General features: G+C 41.8%; 1 protein-coding gene across 3 annotated transcripts in view; it reads right to left on the reverse strand.

Annotated features, from left to right (window-relative positions):
- Positions 1–22,012, reverse strand: part of MIER1 (MIER1 transcriptional regulator) — a 70,244-nt gene that overhangs the window by 27,175 nt on the left and 21,057 nt on the right. For all 3 annotated transcript variants that reach the window (XM_036754449.1, XM_036754452.1, XM_036754451.1), the window contains 4 exons: positions 19,182–19,340; positions 15,324–15,453; positions 13,436–13,500; positions 7,808–7,880 (listed from right to left, as the gene is read on the reverse strand). In XM_036754449.1, the coding sequence (XP_036610344.1) occupies positions 7,808–7,880; positions 13,436–13,500; positions 15,324–15,453; positions 19,182–19,340 (427 nt within the window). The remainder of the gene's footprint in view (positions 1–7,807; positions 7,881–13,435; positions 13,501–15,323; positions 15,454–19,181; positions 19,341–22,012) is intronic.

The raw sequence follows: 22,012 nt of genomic DNA on the forward strand, positions 1-22,012 counted from the left end.
TAGTTGCTTCCAGCCCCAGGACCACCTGGTGGGAGGAATGAAGTGGCAGATCAGAGCAGGAGTGCAGAGCCTGCTCAGATTGGAGTCGCAGTCTGGGTTGGTGGTTCTTGGGGGAGGAGGAACACTGGTGTGGCAGAGCTTGCTGTGCAGAAAAAGCTCTGAAAACAACAGCGCAGCCCCGCAAGCTTGGGACAAAGTACTCTCTACTCTACAAGCACTTATACCCTGACAACAAACTCAAGGGTCAAGTAGTTGACTGGGAACATGGCCAGGCAGCAAAAACAGACTCAGATTCAGACTCAGACTTTGGAATCTTTCTTTGGTGACAAAGAAGACCAAAACATATAGCCAGAAGAAGTCAACAAAGTCAAAGAGCCTACAACAAAAGCCTCCAAGAAAAACATGAACTGGTCTCAGGCCATAGAAGAGCTCAAAAAGGATTTGGAAAAGCAAGTTAGAGAAGTAGAGGAAAAATTGGGAAAAGAAACGAGAGTGATGCAGGAAAACCATGAAAAACGAGTCAATGACTTGCTAAAGGAGACCCAAAAAAATACTGAAGAAAATAACACCTTAAAAAATAGACTAACCCAAATGTCAAAAGAGCTCCAAAAAGCCAATGAGGAAAAGAATTCCTTGAAAGGCAGATTTAGCCAAATGGAAAAGGAGGTTCAAAAGACCACTGAAGAAAATACTACCTTAAAAATTGCATTGGAGCAAGTAGAAGCTAGTGACTTTATAAGAAATCATGATATTGTAAAACAGAACCAAAGGAATGAAAAAATGGAAGACAATGTGAAATATCTCACTGGAAAAACCAATGACCTGGAAAATAGATCCATGAGAGATAATTTAAAAATTACTGCACTACCTGAAAGAGCCTAGATATCATCTTTCAAGAAATTATCAAGGAGAACTGCCCTGATATTCTAGAGCCACAGGGCAAAATAGAAATTGAAAGAATCTACCCATCGCCTCCTCAAATAGATCCCAAAAAGAAAACTCCTAGGAATACTGTCCCCAAATTCCAGAGCTCCCAGGTCAAGGAGAAAATACTGCAAGCAGCCAGAAAGAAACAATTTGAGTACTGTGGAAACACAATCAGGATAACACAAGATCTAGCAGCTTCCACATTAAGGGACCGAAGGGCTTGGAATACGATATTCCGCAGGTCAATGGAGCTAGGATTAAAACCAAGAATCACCTACCAAGCAAAACTGAGTATCATGCTCCAAGGCAAAATATGGATTTTCAATAAAATAGAGGACTTTCAAGCTTTCTCAGTGAAAAGACCAGAGCTGAATGGAAAATATGACTTTCAAACACAAGAATCAAGAAAAGCATGAAAAGGTAAACAAGAAAGAGAAATCACAAGGGACTTACTAAAGTTGAACTGTTTTCTTTACATTCCTACATGGAAAGATGTGTATGATTCATGAGACCTCAGTATTATAGTAGCTGAAAGGAATATGCATATATATATGCGTATGCATACATATACATATGTGTGTCTATGTATGTGTATATGTAGGTGTGTATATATATAGACAGAGGGCACAGGGAGAGTTCAATATGAAGGGATGATATCTAAAAAAAAAATCAAATTAAGGGATAAGAGAGGAATATATTGAGAGAGGGAGGAAGGGAGGGATAGAATGGGGTAAATTATCTTGCATAAAAGTGGCAAGAAAAAGCGGTTGTGTAGGAAGGGAAGAGGGGGCAGGTGAGGAGGAATGAGTAAATTTTGCTCTCATTGGATTTGACCTGAGGAGGGAATACCATACACACTCAGTTGGTATCTTACCCCACAGGAAAGAAGGAGGAAGAAGATAAAAAAGGGGGATGACAGAAGGGAGGGCAGACAGGGGGAGGAGGTAATCAAAAACAAACACTTTCAAAAAGGGACAGGGTCAAGGGAGAAAATTCAATAAAGGGGGATAGGTTAGGAAGGAGCAAAACATAGTTAATCTTTCACAACATGAGTATTGTGGAAGGGTCTTACATAATGATACGCATGTGGCCTATGTTGAATTGCTTCCCTTCTTAGGGAGGGTGGGCAAGGAGGGAAGAGGGGAGAGAATTTGGAACTCAAAGTTTTAAAAACAGATGTTCAAAAACAAAAAAAAAAGTTTTTGCATGCAACTAGGAAATAAGATACACCGGCAATGGGGCACAGAAATTTATCTTGCCCTACAAGAGAAGAAGGGAAAGGGGGATGGGAAGGGAGTGGGGTGACAGATGGGAGGGCTGACTGGGGAATGGGGCAAACAGAATATATGCCATCTTGGAGTGGGCGGGAGGGTAGAAATGGGGAGAAAATTTGTAATTCAAACTCTTGTGAAAATCAATGCTGAAGACTAAATATATTAAATAAATTAAATATTAAAAAAGAGTAAGATCCTTAAGATATAAAGGAGAATAATTTTGATGAGGAAGAAAGGAATCGTCTAACAGCAACGATGCAGATAGGGAGAACTCATCAAGTAACTTAGATTTATGATAGACACAAGGCTGGTTAACGGGATAAAAGAAAAGTCTCATGTCTAAGGAAAGCATCAGAAGCATTAAGGATTAGAATTTGCAGAACACTAAGGATAATAAAGTATTTTTAAAGCAATAGTGGGGGACAACAGGAGTATGAAAGAAAAGACAGAATTGCTGCTTTGGCAGAATGGGATGATAATATAGTAAGAAAGAGACTAGTAGCAAAAGTCATCACAGTGCAGAGCCTTGGTGTGAAACTCCAATAGAAACAGATCGCTGCAGCCACAGCCGCATACTGACTTAGAAAACCACACATTAACTTGAGCTGTGTTTCACTCTATTTTACTATTTTAACATTTCCCAATTACATTTTAATCTGCCCTGGGCTGCCCCCAAGTCTGTCACCTTGAAAGCGCAAAGAACACCTGACTGGGAGTCAGTTCAAATCCTGCCAGGTGCCCTTGGCAGCTGGGTGAGCCTGGGAAGGAAACCCAAGCCCTCAGAATTGTCAGCTGCTGAATTCTCATCTGTCCAATGGGAAGAACAGCACTGACCTTAAAGGGACTGAACAGAATCAAGTGAGATCAATTATGTCAAAAGGCTTATGCTGGCTGCTCTTCCATTCCAGGAGAAAGTAAGTGCCCTGGGTTGGCCTCATTACAATCTGGTAAAATGACTTTCATAGGGAGGGTGCTTAAAAATATTTACTGAACTGACTCATTCAATGATCTTTTAGAGCAGAAAACACAGAACAAATATAGCTAGAAGTGAAATGAAAGAGAAAAAGGAAGAATATTAACCAAGAGCCTAGCTAACCAGATTGAGTTTAGGTCAACATGCTCAGATGAACGATATTCTAGAGTAGTAAGGCCTAGCCAGTGCTCTGCCAAAAATAAAGGAGAACAGCAGAGTGTTGCTGGGTAAAAAAGAGTGCCAACTTTTGTTGAAATTTTGGAAAAGGGAAGAGAAGACATCAATGAACTATGGGACAGTGAGTGTGACTTCAATTCTTGGCAAAATTCTAGCAAACGTTAGTAAAGGGAAGAGTAAAGAACATTAAGAAAAGGGAAGGTGTAATCCTAAGGAACCAGCAAAGCTTCATGGAGAAGTCAAGGGCCAAAGATTTAACTTACCCAGCTATTAGCAAAGTACTTCCCACTAGGTTTTGTGGGATAGATGAATGAACACTGACAATAGTACAATTAGGTGGATCTGAAATTAGCTAAGTCTAAGATCCAAAGAGTAACCATTAATGGCTTAGAAAGCTGCTTGGCAGTTCCAAGAATCCAAACTCAAAGTTGTGCTACTGAGCACTTTTATCAATGACTTGAATAAAACTATGGATGCATGCTTATCAAACATGCAAATGACAAACACTTGGGAAGGCTAGCTAACAAACTGAAGACAGAGTCAATCAAAAAACAAATCTCAATAGGCTAGGACCATAGGCTTAATTTAATAAAATTAGGTTCAAAGAGACAAATGTCAAGGTTTCTACTCCAATCTCAAGGATGTCCTTCACAGAGATATGGAGACACAAGTATAAGATAGAGGAGATATGGAGACACAAGTACAAGATGGGAGACATACAGTTAAAAGAGCGCTTTGTCTGAAAAAGGGGGTTTCAGTGGCCACTTAGCAGGAGTCAAGAGTACAACATGGCAGCCCCAAAGGATAATGCACTCTTAGGAGACATGAAAACAGATATAATCTCTAGAACCAGGAAAGCAATAGATTCTCTGTATGGATCTCCTCTGGTCAGGACACATTTTAGAAAGATCACTGAGAAGCTCAAGAGTATGTCTTAAAAAAAGGCACCAAGAATGAGACCATGCAACATGACAATCATGAGAAAGAACTAGTAAAGATAGGGGAGGGAAAACAGGAGAATGTGATGCTGAAAGGCTGTCACTGCAGGGGCAGAATGGGGGAAATGTACAAAGACAAAGTGACTGCCTCAGGCTATTCCCCCCCACCCCAGGTCTTCAGACAGGGTAGGGGTGGGGCAATCACTTGTTAGTTACGCTGTAGAGGAGATACTGTTCAGGTACAAGTTGGACTAAATGATCCCAGGCCCCGCAATGAACTCCGAAAGTCTGTAATCTCATGGCATCTAATTTACAATTTTCTTATGAAGATGGAGGGAGTCTTCCAACAAATATTTACTAGGCAACACCATCTCCATGCCACTGTATTGGTCCTATTTCAGAGGCTACAAAGGAGAAAGCTTCCTGAGCCACAAACTTTTCTGAAATGTTCATTTATAATATCCTTCAAAATCATCGTCTGCGTGTATACCCTCCACAGAAACTAATTTCCAAGAAAAAGTTAAATGAAACAGTTATTGGGAGCTGTTAGTTCTGTAGGAATGAAGTTGTAAACAGAAATAAAACAATTCTTTTACAAATTCATGGTGGGATTTGGTTATATAAATGCAGTTATTGTGAAACAATGTTGAGTGAGATGGGATCATGTAGTTACAAAATCTCCTGGGAGATAAACAGTTTAGAAACAAGGGAATAATAGATTGTAAACCAGCACAAGGTAAAAATGTGCATATTCACTAGAAACTAAAGAAATGCATATTTAACAAATTCTATGGTGGATTATGAACAACAGTGTGGCATTTGGATAGAAACTGGTCTTGAAGTTACAAAGAACTGAGATCAATCTCTGCTTCTGACACCACACAAACTATATACAACTGCGGGCAAGTCCTCTGACCTCTTAAAAGACCATGTAACCTTCTCTAAGGGTGTAAAGATAAGCTTTGGATTTTCATCACTGAAGGGAGTTTTCCACAATGGGACTTGCCAACAGTAAGAAAATCACAAGTCCAGATGTGGAAAAAACAAACAAACAAAAAAACCCCTAAAAGACCTGATAATTAGATTCATATTGAAACTACTTGGATATCTGCAATGATTTCCACTCCCATTCCAATAACTGTGACTTTATTCTCATTTTGGGGAAATTGAGGGTGAACTGGTTTAAGTGATTTGTCCATGATCACATGGACACATGAGAGTCAGAATCACAGACTTCTCAAACCAGGAAGAACCCAGTCAGTGGAACTGTTGATTAAAAGAAGCCCAAGGATACAAGACAAGAGTAATAATTTTTTGTATCTTTTGACCCAATGATTCCACTCGAGCTGATAGACAGCCCTCCTCCATCTACTCAATTACTTAAAATATATTTTTTAAAAATCCAAAAGAAACAATCCAAATCAATAGAAGAAATGGATAAAATCTACAGAATCCAACTGATATAAAAACCCATGTATATTTATACATTAACAAAGACTAAAGAGAATATGAGTAGTTTAATACTTACAAGGCTGCTTTAAGTTCTTAAGAACAAAAGCTATTTTAGAAATCCAGAACCAAGTCAGAAATTTAGATTAAATTATCTAAGATTTAAAGTTTTTTTCTTTCAAAACAACATTTACCTATGACAAATGTTAAGATTATAGGATAACCAGAAATCAACTGTGCTCTATGGGATCTCATTTCTTTTTTTTTTTTTGAGGGGGAAGGCAGGGCAATTGGGGTTAAGTGACTTGCCCGAGGTCACACAGGTAGTAAGTGCGTCAAGGGTCTGAGGTCAGATTTGAACTCAGGTCCTCCTGGCCCCAGGGCCGGTGTTCTACTCACCACGCCACATAGCTGCCCCAAGGGATCTCGTTTCTCAACTACAAGAATTCTGTAATCTGCTTACTACGAAGGTTACAAAATTGAAGCAGCGTTTATACCTAACACATGAAATCTCTACACACATAATAATAAAAACTCGTACTCTACAATAAGTCTTAAAAAGGAATAACTAATTAAATGAGTGTGAGTAGTTAACTGCATGTCCTGCAAAATGGGTGAAAATATACCAAGTCTGGTAAGTCTTAGAGAACCAGAGAATTTTCAGCCTAGAAAGGACCTTAGGGTTTGGAGTCCACCTGTACCTCCATTTCCTCATCTGTAAGATGGGGATGACAAGCGTCCCTCAGAACACTGCTCTGAGGAGCCCAAATGCCCTGTATCAGCTGTTAGGATCTCGTCCAAACCTCAGAGAAGTCAGAGAGGCTTAGAATGTCCATTTTATAGAACACCTATATTAATGTGCCAATATATGACATCATTATGAAAGCACTGGCTGCTTTAACAGCATACTAACAACTGGCCGATTTCACGCAAGATGGTAAACCTGCAAGAAAGACTAGCATGGGTCCTGCCGGGGGCTACGAGAAACTCAGCAGTCTTAAAATAGCTTACCTAGTACAAACACTATACTCTCACAGGGAATGACTGTTTTATGGTCAGTGACTTAATCTGATTAAGATGTGGACATGAAAAAATCTGGTGGTTTCATGAGAGAGAAAATTAGGCAGTGCCAGAGCTGCCTCCTTTATAGATGGGAAGAAAAGTAACAGGTTCAAGATGGTTTGTTAATGCTGTGAGACTTACCTAAGCACTTAAACATTCTTATCTGTGTGCTGACCCTTTTCACAATAAAACTTGTCAACTGACCAGTCATCTAAGTTGCTAAACAGATTTCAGTGGGGAATGTTGCAGGAGCCAGTGAGAGGGAAGGTGAAATCATAGAGGGGAGGCAGGAGACAGGCAGCTGTGTCCTGGCAAATACACCCACAGACCAGCCTGGCTTCTAGGGACTCTCCTAAAATGCAGCCAATTAACGCTGCTAGTATTCTTTGATAAAGACAGGTATCTCTGCTAGAGGAGTATCAAGAATGCTATAAAGATCTTGAGATGAAACTATGACCAGGAGCAAAAGAATATTTAAAATCCAACATCACCCTATGCTCACAGCATCAAAATAATTCTTTCATGTTTACAGCAACATAAACATCTCTTAGCAGTTAATTCCTGCAACATTCAATGCTTCTAAGTAGCTAATAAACCTCTAATAGCTTTGACTTTTATTTCTCTAAAGAAAACTTTGAGGGAGGAAAAAAACCTAATTGTTTTTATTGAAATGAAGAATCCATTTTGAATCTGAATTGCAAAATAAAAATGTATTTTTCACTGCAATTTAAATTTCAAGGAAGAAAAAAAGATGATTGGAAAACTTGTTTCATTTTTTTTCTTGAATTCTATAGTCAAAGATTAAAAACAGTGGCTACCTTCTTACTTACTGCAATCTTACTTACTACTTACTTACTAACTTAGTTACATTTCATAAGTCAACAACAATTAATTTAGGAGATTGCCCTAATTCCCATCTTATCTCACACTTACCAGAAAACAGTTAAAGTCTTTTAAAAAATACCTTTATCCACATAACTTACTTTACTATTCATGCTATGACTCACCTTTTTCATTCTCCTTGTATTTACAAATGCCAACTGGAATTTCAGCTTGAAATACGGAACCCACCATAATTTCCTATTTTAAAAAAGAACAAAGTCTTAGTCTTACTCAAGTCCAACAGCTCAGCTGTCATACACATTCTCTATCCTAACCAGCTTCTTGTGTAACTGACTGGTTCCTGTTTCTGATGCTATGAAATGCGGCTAAAACTACTATTTAACTCTCACTCTCTCTCTCTCACTCACTCTCTCTCTCTCTCCCCCCTCAGAGGAGTATTGTGAGAATTAATGAGTTAGTAATAGTTAAGTGCTTGCAGATGATTGGGTGAAAACATTAGGAATAATGAGGTGAGGGTAAGTCAAGGGATTATTTACAAATAATATGCAATTTTCAATGGGCAATTAAAATAAGTATAAATGTAATACAAATAAAAATTGATAATTTTTTATTGTTGCTAAATTCCTATAAAACTATGAAATCCAGTTTCACAAATTTAACACAACAAATATTGTACTGGGGGTTGGGGGAGATAAAGAAAAATAGACATAAGATACATGAACAGATGGATAACTATCACTGAACAAAAGAGAACTTGAAAATTTACATGCAGCTATCCTTTCAGCAACACTTTCTTACATCTACTGGCAGACTTTGTTCAAAGAAATGCTAAGAACCTTGTGCTATGACTGGCTTATGAAAAACAGACACTAAGAGCACACTCAATTCTATCCTTTGCAGGCTTTAAATTACAGCACTTTACTCGTATCTGAGACATCCTGGACAGTCAATACAAAGAGTGGAGTCTAGAATTTTACTGAAGACAGCAGGCTGGGCTGCTTTTTGGAAATTGCAAAGTTCTCTTAATGAGCCCAAACTTTTCCCTGAGAGAAAGACCCAGTATTTGTGTATATGCCATGAGACACAGAACACTTATGGGCTCCAAAGAAATAAAAAGGAGTATCCCCCAAAGGGCAACAGAAGGTGCCAAGTGGGTGTGAATAAACTGCACCATATTATAAACAAGGAATTATGAAGGGGAAGTGGTGGAAAGGCTGCCATTCAGAACATAAAAGGTGGACTGGTCACATAACGAGACCACAGCTAAGCCATGGCCAGTTTTAAGCTTGGGTGCTATCTTTAGGAAAGCTCCCATGGCGATGGGTAGAGCCCCTGTGGTGAATGCATAAGGAGCCTCACTAGATGGTCAGCTCAGGTGTTGATGAGCAATAGAAGTGTCAGAGAGACTGTCTATTTTCATGGGATCACAGAGCCATGTGAACATTGGAACATACAATCCCACCTTCTAGGCAGGGTGTCTGTCCTATTAAAGCTTAGACTGCACAAAGACAGGATTATGTCTTCAAACAAGAGTTCAAGGAATTAGAAGGGGCGAAGCATTCGAAGGCTGTGGACAAGGATGGAAATAACTTCATTTCTGCCTTTCTCTCTTAAAGTAGACAGGAAGACACAGGTCAGGTCTGAAAGCAAGCCTGCTGACCGGAGGACCACAGGCTGACTCTGTGTCCATGTGGCCTCTCACCAGCCAACGGAGCACTTGGTTTTATTCAAGCTGGTAACTTGCTCTGCTCTTCCGGAGTCTCTCATGTTCAAGTTTCCTCTCTTCCAACAGAATAGGGACTAGTATACCCTGAAGAACACCACTAACTGGGGATGGCCACAGCAGGTGTTTAATAATTCCCTAACAGAATAATGGACCACACAACTCCCTGCAACTCTGAGCTGTACCAAACCTGAATGAAGCCTATAATCTACTCAGATTGGCTTTTGTCCAGTCCACCTGTAGTTTCCAACAGGTTGAGGCTGAGTGTGGGATTTCTAAAGATTTTTTTCCTTTCCACCCAAAGCCTGTCACAATCACCATCATAAATCCCAGGGTCTCTCCACTGCACTCACCAATCTGCCACTGAAAATCATTTTTTTAACCTAGCAATTTAGTGTAATTTTAGAAGAGAATGTGTGTGTCCATCTACCTATACCTATACCCTCCCCCCCCCCCCCCCACCACACATTTTCATACAGAGTTCTCACTGGATACCTATCTTTGAGAAATTTTCTACAAAGACATTTCTAGGATGCACTTAGAGAGATGATTAAAAAAAAGGAAGTGGTGGTCACAAAAAGCCAGCACAGCTTCATCAAATCTGATTGAGGTCAGACTGAAGTTATAGCCTCTGTTGGTAGCTTTATTAAACTGGTAGAGAGGGTGATGAAGGAAGAGTATTTGACTTGCATTTTAGCACATATTTAACAAAGTGGACCATGCTGTTCTTGTGGAAAAGACAGAAAGATGGGCTAAAAAGAGTGCAGTTGGCTGGATCCGGCCTTGCTTGAATGACAGGACTCACAGAGCCATCATTAATAGTTCACCTTGTCACCTCGGCAGGTCTCCAGTGGAGGGCTCCAGGGGGTTTGGTGATTGGCCATGTTCATATTTGAACCCACGAATCGGATAAAGGAATAGATTGAATCCTTATCAAATCTGCAGCTACTCCAAAGCTAGGAAGGGCAGCTACCACTCTGGTTGAGAAGTCAGGATCCAAAAAGATCTTGACGGACTTGAGCAGGGGTTATTAACCTCAAGTTCATAAACCTACTATATAAAAATATTTTGAGGACTCTATTTTAAAACAGTTCATCTCCTTTGCAATCCTAGGCATTTCAAAATATGATTCCAAAAGGCCTAAAGGCTTCTTCACTGGTCTGCCAAAGGGGACCACAACTCAAAAGGTATCCTGGGCTAGAGCACTGGGCTGAATTCACTAATCTAAGAGAAGCTAAGTGTAAAATCTTATACTGGAGTTAAAAAAACTGACATCCTAAGTACAAGATGGACAAGGTCTCATTAGACAAAAGTTTCTCTGAAAAAGATTTGGTGGGGTTGCAGGGTGTGTGGTGTTTGTAGACTAAAAACTCAAGATGATTTAACAGTACAAAGTCAGACCAAGAAAACTTACTCAACTTGAGGCTGCATTAAGAGATACCTTGCTTAAAAACAAACACAAAATCTCTTTTTCTTTTTAAAGGAGAAACTTAAGTGACAGTTCCACAATGTCTGATCAGGTAGGCTGGTGTAATCTAGGTAGGAGCACACCAGATGATGAACAGCTATGTGTAGATGCTTATTGGCTGAAGGAACTGGAATGTTTAGTGCACAGCACAAGACAGCGATCTTCAACTATATGAAAGAATATTATGGGGAAGGAGAATTACTTGTGCTGTTTAGCCTCAGTGGCCAGAAGTAGGAAAAGGCATGGTTATTGCAGAGAGGTAGATTTAGGCTTGATGTAAAGAAAAATCACGCTACCCAGAGTGAGGGTTCACTACCCAGGGAAAAGGCTGTAGGAGAGGGCATTATGCCTGAGGGTCTTCAAGCCCAACTGGGGCATTCACTGGTCAGGTGTGTTGACTGGAGAGAAGAGTCCTTTTTAGGTAGGGGGTCAGAGCAGGTGGATCACTAGGATCACTTCTAGCTCTAAATTCTACTATATGAGGATTTTGTACAAAGGTACAAGCTACCTTTGCCTTTCTATAGAACCCAATGCCTAACTCCAGCGGACATCTGTCTTTAGTCTGGAATCCTCAGCTTCTCTGGGGCATACAACTAAACCATCTCTTCAAAATTCCCAAGACAGGGTCACTTGTGGCGGAGGAAGCCCAGGAGTATCTGTCCAGTCCGGTGATCCTCTGGGCAATCTGCTTCAACCAGCAAAGGCTCAAGGGGGTCTGAAGAGTCTCAGATGATCCACAATTTTCAGCAACAAGGGACGACTTGACCAGTTCTGGGATTCTTCTAAGTGTCCCAGGGGCTCCTGGACCAAACTACACTGAATATCCAACTGACAACATAAAGGAAGATCAGAATTTCCTGGGCTGAACCAAGTCTTCAGGTCTACAAGATAGATGAGGCCTATCTGACTGATCCTGACCCAATACAAGTGACTGGAGAATATTGCGGGTTAAAAGCCATTCAATTTGCTGCATTTAGCTATCCAGTAATTTAAAAGCGATGAAAACTTGTGCAATGAGAGTGGAAAAATACCATTTTTTTCAAACTACCTTTACCACAAAAGCCATTTACTTATTTTGCTATCTTTTGATTCATGGGTCCAGTCATAAGCCTTGTTTCTCCCTACAACCAATTTTTGTTATAAATCATCAAATGAAAAAAAATTAATGTATTTTTAAAACAGGGAAGAGAGAAGAAAGGTGTGTGTATCTGCTTCAATGACATTGTTAAAAGTTCTTCTTCATTAATTCCACATAAATGTGCCACAAAATGTTCCTGTCTAAAGATTCTTATACCGGGCCTGGTCCTTCAACCTAAGATGAAATTTCATAGGGATCTCAAATCTATTTGGGCTCAAGGAAACACCTCCAAAAGTACAGTGAGGGCAGTGAGGTGGCCCTGTGGATAAAGTGCTGAGTCTGGAGTTAGGAAGACCCAAGTTCAAATCCCGCCCCAGACACTCCCTAGTTACCTGATTCTGGGCAAGTCATTTAACTTGTTTGCCTCAGGATCCTCAACTGTAAAATGGGGATAATAATTGCTCTTATGTCCCAAGGTTGCTGTCAGGATCAAATGGAATAACATTTGTGGGAATATTATTTGTGAAGCGCTCAGGACAGTGCCTGGTGCAGAAGACAGGTCATATAAATGGAAGCTACCAGTATTACTGTTAGTTAGACAAAAGTTTGGCTAAAAAGCTCACGGAGTCAATGGCAGGATCTAGCAGATAAAAGGGGAAGGGCCCACCATACTCTGTCCTGGTCAAACCAAATCTGGAGTAGCGCATTCAGTTCTGGGCATCATCGATTAAGAAGGATGTCAATAAACTACAGTGTCCAAAGGAAGGCAAGCAGGATGGTGAAAGGCCTTGAATCCATGACATATGAGGATGGGATGAAGAAACTGGGGATATTTAGCCCAGAGAAGAGAAGGAAGCCAAGGGGGTTATCATGTGGAAGAAGGATAAGATCATCCTATTTGGCGACAGAGGGCAGAGCCAGTGGCCTTGGGCAGAAGCTGCAGCGAGGCAGATTTAAGTTTGAGGTGAAGCAAAAAACGCCAACAGTGAGAGCTGGCCAAAGTGCAATGGGCGGCCAAGGGTAGCGGTGAGCTGTCCCTTAGAGGGGCTATGGTGGGGACTCTTTTCTGTGGATAAGTTAGACTGGATGACCACGGGGGTCCCTTCCAATGTTCTGATATGCTGTACCTCTTGGGGAGAGCCCCTCACCACAACAGTCATGTTTTCTGAATTGAAAACTGGGAATATGCTTTGTGGAAAAGTTTCATTAAATGTTTCTTTTCTTTTCATGACATTGGGCCTATACCAAAAAAATCTGTGATGTCTCATCATCCTACTCATGCACACTATGTTACATAAAATTCCTATGAAATCTGTCATCTTGAGTATGGGTCAAAGTGGCTCCAAGGTGAAAATCAAATCTCTATGATACTCTGGTATGTATTTGGCATAGGCTCACTTCTACATCTGAAATAATACCATACACTGATTTTTATTAATGCATATATTTCGAAAAAAATCATGACCTTGATCTGCTCCATGATTTGATATATTTGGTTTTAGGGCAAATGGGACCCGAACTACCTTTTTCCAGTCTTCTGATGGAATATAGTCTTCATCTTCTTCAGATTCTTCTTCTATTTCACTGTCTAGAACACATAACACAACACATCAGTATTGTTTGAAAAGACTGAGTGGCTTATTCCAGCCAATGCTGCATTTCAGATGTTTCTCTTCAGTTATTTGCATGCACCTCTCTTATTGGCAAGATCAATTTAATATACTTCTAAGTATTTTTACATCTACTTTCAACTATTTGGATGTACCCAAAACTGCATTTTGTAAAAATATACAAAGAGTTTTCTATACACAAGGAGTCAGAATGGCCTCTGTCTATAAGGAGGGGACGCACCACATGGCCACAGACAAAAATATGCACAGTAATTTCAGGAGGAAGCAGAAGTGGCACCTGAGCCGAGCCTCAAAGACAAGGGTTCTGGGAGTCAACATCCCGTGAGGGAGGAAGGTACTGCAGACATGGCAAGTGGGACAGCTGGTCCTGAGAGCAGAAGCAGTCAAGGAGAGAGGGCCAGGAGGTGGACGGGTGAAGGGGTCTGGCCTGGTTGGAAAGGATACCTGGTGATGGGGGAGTAACCAAAGCAGGGTTGGAAGAGTTAGAGCCAAGCCCTTTGGCTGAAATTCTAGCCTATGGAGTTTATAGTCAGGGGACACTTAGCTAATGGTCCTTAGAATGACAGTTCCAGGTAATCTATCCTAAGAAAAATAAGCCAGAAACAGCTTTGTTTTTCAAACACAGCAGTCTTGATTCACACATCTTAGAGTTAACTGGAAACCAAGCATCACTAACCAGCCTGGATTATCACTTCACAGCATCCTTGTCTGTAAAGAGACGTCAGAGCAGGTGACCATCTGGGGTCACTTCTGGCTCAAAATCAGCTGACCTGCCGCGAATTCCATCAACCTTTGGGCTGCCAAAGCAGCCTCTTCCCCTCCAACCTGCACCCTCCTTGATACTTCTCTGTCATTAGAGAGGCCCTCATGGGTCCTCTTCCAGGACCCAGAATGCTGTTGCACCCACCAGAAGAGTTTCATATTTGATGAATAGGTGACTCAATAAATGACCTCCACACATGAAGAGGCAGCTTCAGACCATGTCCTGGGGAGTTCCTGCCCTCAGGAGGAAGCAGCTCTATCCTGTTCCCACCTCATGGGGGCATCCAAAGCCCTCCCCAACCACATTAGTCTCATTTTTCTTTATCACTCCCTCCTGTTTCTGAGCATGTCCACACAGCCCCTGTGCTTGGATTGTCATGGCTAGGAGGCCCCTTCTTGTTCCCAAATGGCTCATTTTCTTGTAGCACCTGCTGCTCTGTACCAAGCTGTATACCTTCCATGTCCCCGTACCAGCTGTACTCACACAGAGCCAAGCCAACACTGTTCTCATCCACGTTTCCCCAGTACCTAGCATGGGGCTTTGAAAGCAGCAGGAACTTAAGTTTTTTGTTGTACTGAACTGAAGAAGCATGAAATACAATCTCTTTATAGCAAACAGTAATCCAATGTGATCATCTCTTTTCAACGATTAATGAGAAACTGCTCTGCTAACCAAGGCCTTGGGCCTGAGCTCCCAGCAGGGCTAAGGCAGAAATGCACAAGAGAAAAAACCCAAAGAAGGAAGAAGAGAGAGAATCAGAGGAGAAAGGAGAGTGAAGAGGATTCAAAGGCAGGGGGAGGAGGAGCAGAGTGTCTGTCACCACCAGCTGACTGGAAATGGGTAGAGGATTCTCTCTCTTTACTCAGCTAATGATCTGGAACAGTATCAGAAACCCCAAAAAACAAAGAAAGGTTAACTGAACATGACAGTCAAAATATTTTAGGCATTTACCTTGTTAAAACATGAAGTTTTGAATTACAACTCAAGCCAAAGAGATTAGCATGAAACATCACCTACTTGTATCAAAATATTTACATCGGCGTGGGCGGATTATTTCCTGGGCATCCTGAGAAGCCACAGACTGTGTTGGGTCATCATTGGATGACTGAGTTTCATCTTCCTGGCCTGATGAATCCTTTATATTTTCCTATAGCATAGTAAAATCAGAGTGTTATTTAAAATGTCATAGGAACGCTCACTGTAGGAGATACGGTTGGAATTTTAAAGAAAAAATTAACCCATTTTATTTATTACACGTACTATCATATATAGCCTATTGGCTTGCCTTCATTAACTGTAAAGCCATACTGATACCATACAAAAAGTCAGCATGATTGACATACAAATAAAAAAACAAGATAGTATGAGAAATGGCAGAAAAGCCAAGCAAAGCTAAAACAATAGAAAAGAGCTTTAAAAGACAACTCTTACGTGTCTAAGCTATAATCAGCGACATCCAATACAGAAAGCATTCCATAATAAACAGACAAAACACTGCTCTGAGGAAAAAGTGCCCCAAACTACACATGTTCAGTCAATTTCACCTCATCTGCTTGTGGCAAAGAGAACAAAGATCTGATTTTCAGAAATGCATTGTAGAAACCTTGGGATATAATCCCACAATGCCCTGGCTGTTCCCTTAATATTGCCCTCTGGTCCTGTCTTCAGGACTTTAAACACAGCAGGATGGAAGCCCACCTTTTTCATCGCCCCCATCAAACAAACAAGGCCTCCTCAAGACATGATAAATGTGTACATACGACAAACCCTCTCTATTGGCTGGCCTGAGACACCAGAACATGTTTTACCCTTTGTCTCCATCTCATCCAGCCATCTCTCTATCTGCCAGGTTTAACAACCTGCTTCCTCCATCTCTTTCTCTGGGTGAGTAACAGCACCAATGGGATCATGACTTCAAGAGAGGGCCTGCCATATTCTCCGGCTCACCACCTCAGTGACAACTCCCCGCACCACGACCTCCAAGAGGCCTAGCCTTTCCCTAACAGAAGCTCCTTGAGAGCACACCTGTCCTTTTCACTTGTATCCAAAGTGCCTAGGACAGTGCCTGGCACCGAGTAAGTGCTTAATAATATATGCCTTTTCATTCCTAGCAGATAAATTGAAAAATAACAGACATTATTAGAAATATAAAAATAAACCAGAAAGCTTTACTAAATGATACATATACTTTTACATTCAGGTTCTTTCAAAAAAAAAATTAGATGTGATCCTTAATAACAGATGATACTTAGACTGAAAGACCAAAAGAACAAGATAAACTTCAAGATATTTTGTGTATTCAAAAAGTGATGCTACCACAAAGGCGAGTTGCTTATAACACCCGCACACGATAAAATAAAAATGTAAGTGCAATTTAACTAGTGTCAACAACCAACACACTAGAGAAGCCAGAACATGAGTTTGGGGGTTCAGTATCATTAAGGATTCTGGTCCAAATTTGTCTTGTTTTTTTTTTTTTTTTTTTTTTTTGCTTTTTGACAGGGCAATTGGGGTTAAGTGACTTGCCCAAGGTCACACAGCTAGTACTTGTGTCAAGTGTCTGAGGCTGGATTTGAACTCAGGTCCTCCTGACTCCAGGGCCGGTGCTCTACTGACTGCGCCACCTAGCTGCCCCATTTGTCTTGTTTTTTAAGCTTGGCCATGGTTGCAGATGGCCCTTCTGTTCTTTTCTTGCCAACTGGCGATACTACCAATAACCTACTCCATGTAACTGCGGGAAAAAAAACCTAAAAGCATAAAAGCCTAATGCAAATTGTGTGGTACTAATGCTGACAACTCATTTGGAAAATGACTAGCCAAATAGTTATAAGTAAAACAGCTTCGATCTAAATGAATGGATGCTAAGTGCCACACTGAAAGGGCTTCGAGATTTTAAAAGGAATTTAAGTAACATCAGTAGGTTTCTGATATTTACTATAAAATAACTCTAGTTTTTGAACATTAACCTCTATATGCTCTTTGAGGAAAACTTCTCCAATATTTTCTCACTAATTCTCAACTATCTTTGGAAGAGATGCCCATTTGAAAGAAGAAAATGCAGAGAAAATTCATATGATAACTGAGCAAGGCAGGAGGCCTGGCCAAAAGGTTACATTTTGTGACTCTTAAAGCTGTACTTCTGCACTAAGTTTTTCAGGACCCTTTCTGTTGGAACAAGACAACTTGGGAAGCCTCTTCTTTCAATTTAACTCAGAAGAGCCCATCATTTTTAAACCTATCAAGAGAAATGTTACATTTGAAGAACTAGTTCGAGGTCCTCTCTCTGGCAAAGTGCAGATAGTGAAGTCCAGTGGGTCCCATGATCAAATCAAGAAACATGTGGTCAGTACCTACTGTGTGCCAAGCCCTGGGAGTACAATGAAAGGCAGAATACAAGACCAGGACAAACTGGGCTAAGTCCAGAAGGAAGGCCTTAGCATTAAGGGGAATCATTTGGGAAAGTCTTCTTGCAGAAGGTGGGATTGTAGTTGGGACCTCAAGGAGCCAGGGAAGCCAGGAGATGGAGATGAGGAAAGAGAATCTCAAGCACAGGGGACAGCCAGGGAAAATGCCCAGAGTTGGGAGATTGAGTCATGTTTGCAAGGGTGGTGTAAGAAGACTGGAAAGGGAGGAAGGAGCCAGGTTGTGGAGGGCTTTAAAATCCAAATGGAGTTCATTTTTGATCCTAGAGGCAATGGGAAAACATGATCGGACCTATTCTTCGGGAATATCAATGCCACAGCTGAGTGGAAGATGGGCTGGATTCGTCAACCAGCGGCTACTGCAACAGTGCAGGGGTGCAGTAACAAGGGACCTCTGCCAGGGCAGTGGCAGCGTCATGGGGGGGGAGGCATATTCAAGAGACGGTGCAAAGGCAGACTCCATAGGCCTCAGCAACAGATGGGGAGCGAGGGTCATCAGAATGTGTGTGTCCTCACAACAACACCACAGTACAAACAGGTACAATCATCGCCCCCCTTCTTAAAATGAAGATGAGGACACTGAGGCTCAGACAGATCCCAGCTTGTATCTCACTCCGGCTCCCGGCCGTGCGCTGCCCACACTGGTATTAGGCAGTAAGCTTCGTGGAAGCAGGAACCACACATCAGTCAACAATTCAGCACACATTACTGAGCATCTGTACTTTTCAAGACACCCTCCAGTTTCTTTGTCCTAGCAGAGTTCACATGGAAAATATAAAAGGAAGGTCTTTCTGAACCCCTCAAGGAGCTTAGCACAGCACCAGTCATACAACAGAGAACAGGCCTTCCAAATGTGCTGTTTAATGTGGATGACAAATAGCAAGAGATCAAGAGGGTATCAGAAGACCTGGGTTCAAGTCCTGGTTGTGGCTACATCAATTCCTTCCTGTGTAACCCTGGGCAAGTGAAACTTGCTCTTGTTTGCCCATCTGCTTTAAAAAAAAAGGGGGGGGGCAGGGAAGGAGAACTGAGGGAGAGGGTCAAGATCTTTACTCTCATGATAAGCAGAGGGAATTCCTTGGTAGGAAACAAACAGTATCAAAGAGGATGACAGAAGACTACAAGTCTTCTGGAAGGGGGGAAAGGGGGGAGAGAAGGAAAGGAGGTGTGGCCTACAGGCACCTACAGGGAGTGGTCAGTTAGCCTCGCACAATCTGTCCATTACTTCTCCCAAGCACCAACACGGAGCTGAAGCCAATCATCCTCACTGACACACCACAGGCACTGAGGGTCATTTCTTTGGTTATCAATCAAGTTAAATAAAGTACTCTCTAAATACTTAATAGTTTATGCTAACGCTCTGCTCACTGAATCAATTCTTAATTTAAAATTCAGCATCTGGCACAGCCTGCAATGGATCAAAGGGGCCATCACTTCAAACACATTTACTCACTTTGTTTTCTCCACTACATCCACTGTGGTCATCGTTGTCGACATCCTCATCATCTTCCCCTTCCTCTTCTTCCTCTTCCTCCTCCTCTTCCTCAGGCAGCCGGACAGCACTATCGTAGCCATAAAGGCTGAGGAGCTCGTGAATTGGCATATCGCCTTCCTGTAGAACATTTCCCAAAGTTAACGTCTGAATCCACGTTTCATAAGGCCGCATGATAAAACACTTTTGTTCCAAACTTCAATCTTACATGAGAGGTGAAAATTAAAGGGGCTGCTTTATTGTTCAAATCATCAAACCCCAAATATTTTGCAAGCTTTGGGAAATACATTTAAATATAGTTAGAAAAATTTTAGAAAATTAACTAGTGATTCTTACTACTAAGAACAAGATGCTAAATAATGATCTCATTGTAAGACTGATTTTTTTTTTTAATGCAGAAAAGTCTGTACCAGATAGTTGACTGTCAAGATTTCTTGATGAATAACTCTGTAGTTGGTTCTGTGCTGGGTGGATGGGTGGGGCAGAAAAATTAGAAGGCGTGAGCCCCTACCCTGGTACAGTATAATCTACTCAGGACACATTTGCAAGGAAAGAAAACAAATGGATCTAGGCACAAGGTAATTTGGGACCAAACTAGGCTTTGGTGAATATGGAGAAGAGTGGTAAGAGTGTCTGCTAGTGTATTTCTACTGGTAAAAGCCCATTGATTTCTGATGTACCGAGTTCTCTGGGGTCTTCAGGAGCTGGAGTTCTGGTGGTGTGGTTGTGGATGCCAGTTCTCAACAGGACTTGTTGTCCTAGAAGACAGCTGCTGTGCCGGCGGATGGTGGTGGTTTGACCTGCTTGGCACATTTGGATTCCTGTCTGTGCCTTAGAAAGCCCTACTATGACATCTAGGTTTGCTTTCTTGCTCACTGGTGGCAGTTAGTTAGCGGATGGTGGGGAGGCTATTTTGGGGTCTTGCTGCCACACAGATGGCTTCCATGGGGCCTTGGGTCCTAGGATGCCTTTATTGGAGTCCACAGGGAGATAGCTGTACTTGGTTACACTGAAGAATTAGAATCTGGAAGGATCTTGGGGATCACCTGGTCAAATCAAGCTGGTATTTGACTCAGGTCAGAGATGGTGGGTGCAGAACCAGGACCAGAACCCAGGGGTCCTGACTCCTAGCCTAGTGTTCTTTGACCTCCCAGACTCCACACCACCATGCTGCAGAGAAAGGATCAGCAGGACTTTGATGATGGACTAGATGTGGAAGGGCAAAGGCCAGAAGAATGATTTTTAAAAAACCTAAACTCTTGCAGGCCTGGAAGACAGTTAACAGAAATGAGAAGGGGGGGAGATACATGCCTTGGGGGAAGAGACCTCAGGTTGTGACAGGCTCATTGTCAAGTCAGTGAAATGACCAACTAGAGGTTTTAAAGTCAGGGGAGGGGATGCCAATGGAGCTAATGGGCATTTAGTGAAATTCAGAATCAAACAGGAAATATATTAAAAATAAAAGCATTAAGGGCATGGCCTAAGCCATAGGATGGAGTGATATATACAGGATTAAGAGAAGGGGATGGGAAAAAATGAGGGTAAGGTACAGAAAGATACAAAGGACAGAAAAATCAGGGTCATAAAATACATGTAAAAGAAAGTTTTTAAGGAAGGGAAAGGTTACACTGAGAAAGGAAGAGAGAAAGTGAGGCCCAGGGAATAGCTAAGGATTTACTTAGGAAGTTTAGACTGGCTTAGATCCAATACGGTGAAACTCAAAGACACAGATTCTTCCAAGGCCTCCCAAGCTGGAAAAGATGGCACAGTGGGAGGTTGTATGTGCCACCTGAGGGCCAGGGTGAACAGTGGGGGAAAAAATTCTTGGTGAAAGTTTTCCCAGTAGGAAAGAGACTTAAAGAGACTACAAAGGAGGGGGCATGTCTGGGAACAAGGGCCCCAATAAAAAGAGAAGTAAATGAAGAACTCTTCTTTGTCCACAGGTGACGTTTCAGGCAGGGTAAACAGAGGAGAAACACTTGAAGGTAAGGATGAATAAGCTTTGGGTTGCTACACTCCATCCCTGGCAGTCTAAGTCGTGACTTGCCCTTGTGGGAAGAGACAAGGACTCGGAGTCTCTGAGCCTGGGGGCCTCTCTGTCAGCCTTCTCTAGGCTCCTGTGTCCCCTACTTTTCCCAGATTCAAGTAAAAGTGCAAATCAGGAAAAGTCTTTCACAGACCTGTTCACTCACTAAGGAAGCGTAATAACAGCCAGCATGTCGACAAGGCTTCACAGTGTGGAAGGGGCTGCATGGACATGACTTTTCTGGTCCTCACAACAAACCTTGGGAAATGGTATTCCCTTTTGACTGATGAGGAAGCTGAGGTCCAGAGACATCATTCAGCTGGCTAACCAATATCTAGGGCAGTACTCTACACTCAGCCTAGCTGCATTCAAAGGCACTCCATCAAGCTGCTTTCTGCAAAATGTTTCATGGTAAGGCGATTCTGTGCTGGGAGTAGTGGTGGTGGTGGTGGTTCATCCACATCTTAAACTTATCATCGAGAGTTCAGCCCCCCCAAGGCTGCTCAGCATGGTGGGCAAATGCTTTGGGGCAGATATGTTAAGTACACACATATTTCTGTACCTCTGACTATGATTGCTGTAGTTGAATTAATGCACATCCCAGGGACCTCCCACCCACAAGGGTAATAGACTCTGAGCAGTGCCAAGTGACCAGCAGCCTCCACCAGTTTAAGTGAGAAGGCAGAGCCTTGTGCTACTGTCCATCTGAGTACACTGATAATTTCAAGAATATATTGAATGGGATTTTTAGCTTCCCCCATGGAAA

This window comes from Trichosurus vulpecula, chromosome 4 (genome assembly GCF_011100635.1).
Source record: "Trichosurus vulpecula isolate mTriVul1 chromosome 4, mTriVul1.pri, whole genome shotgun sequence".
Classification (NCBI taxonomy): Eukaryota; Metazoa; Chordata; class Mammalia; order Diprotodontia; family Phalangeridae; genus Trichosurus; species Trichosurus vulpecula.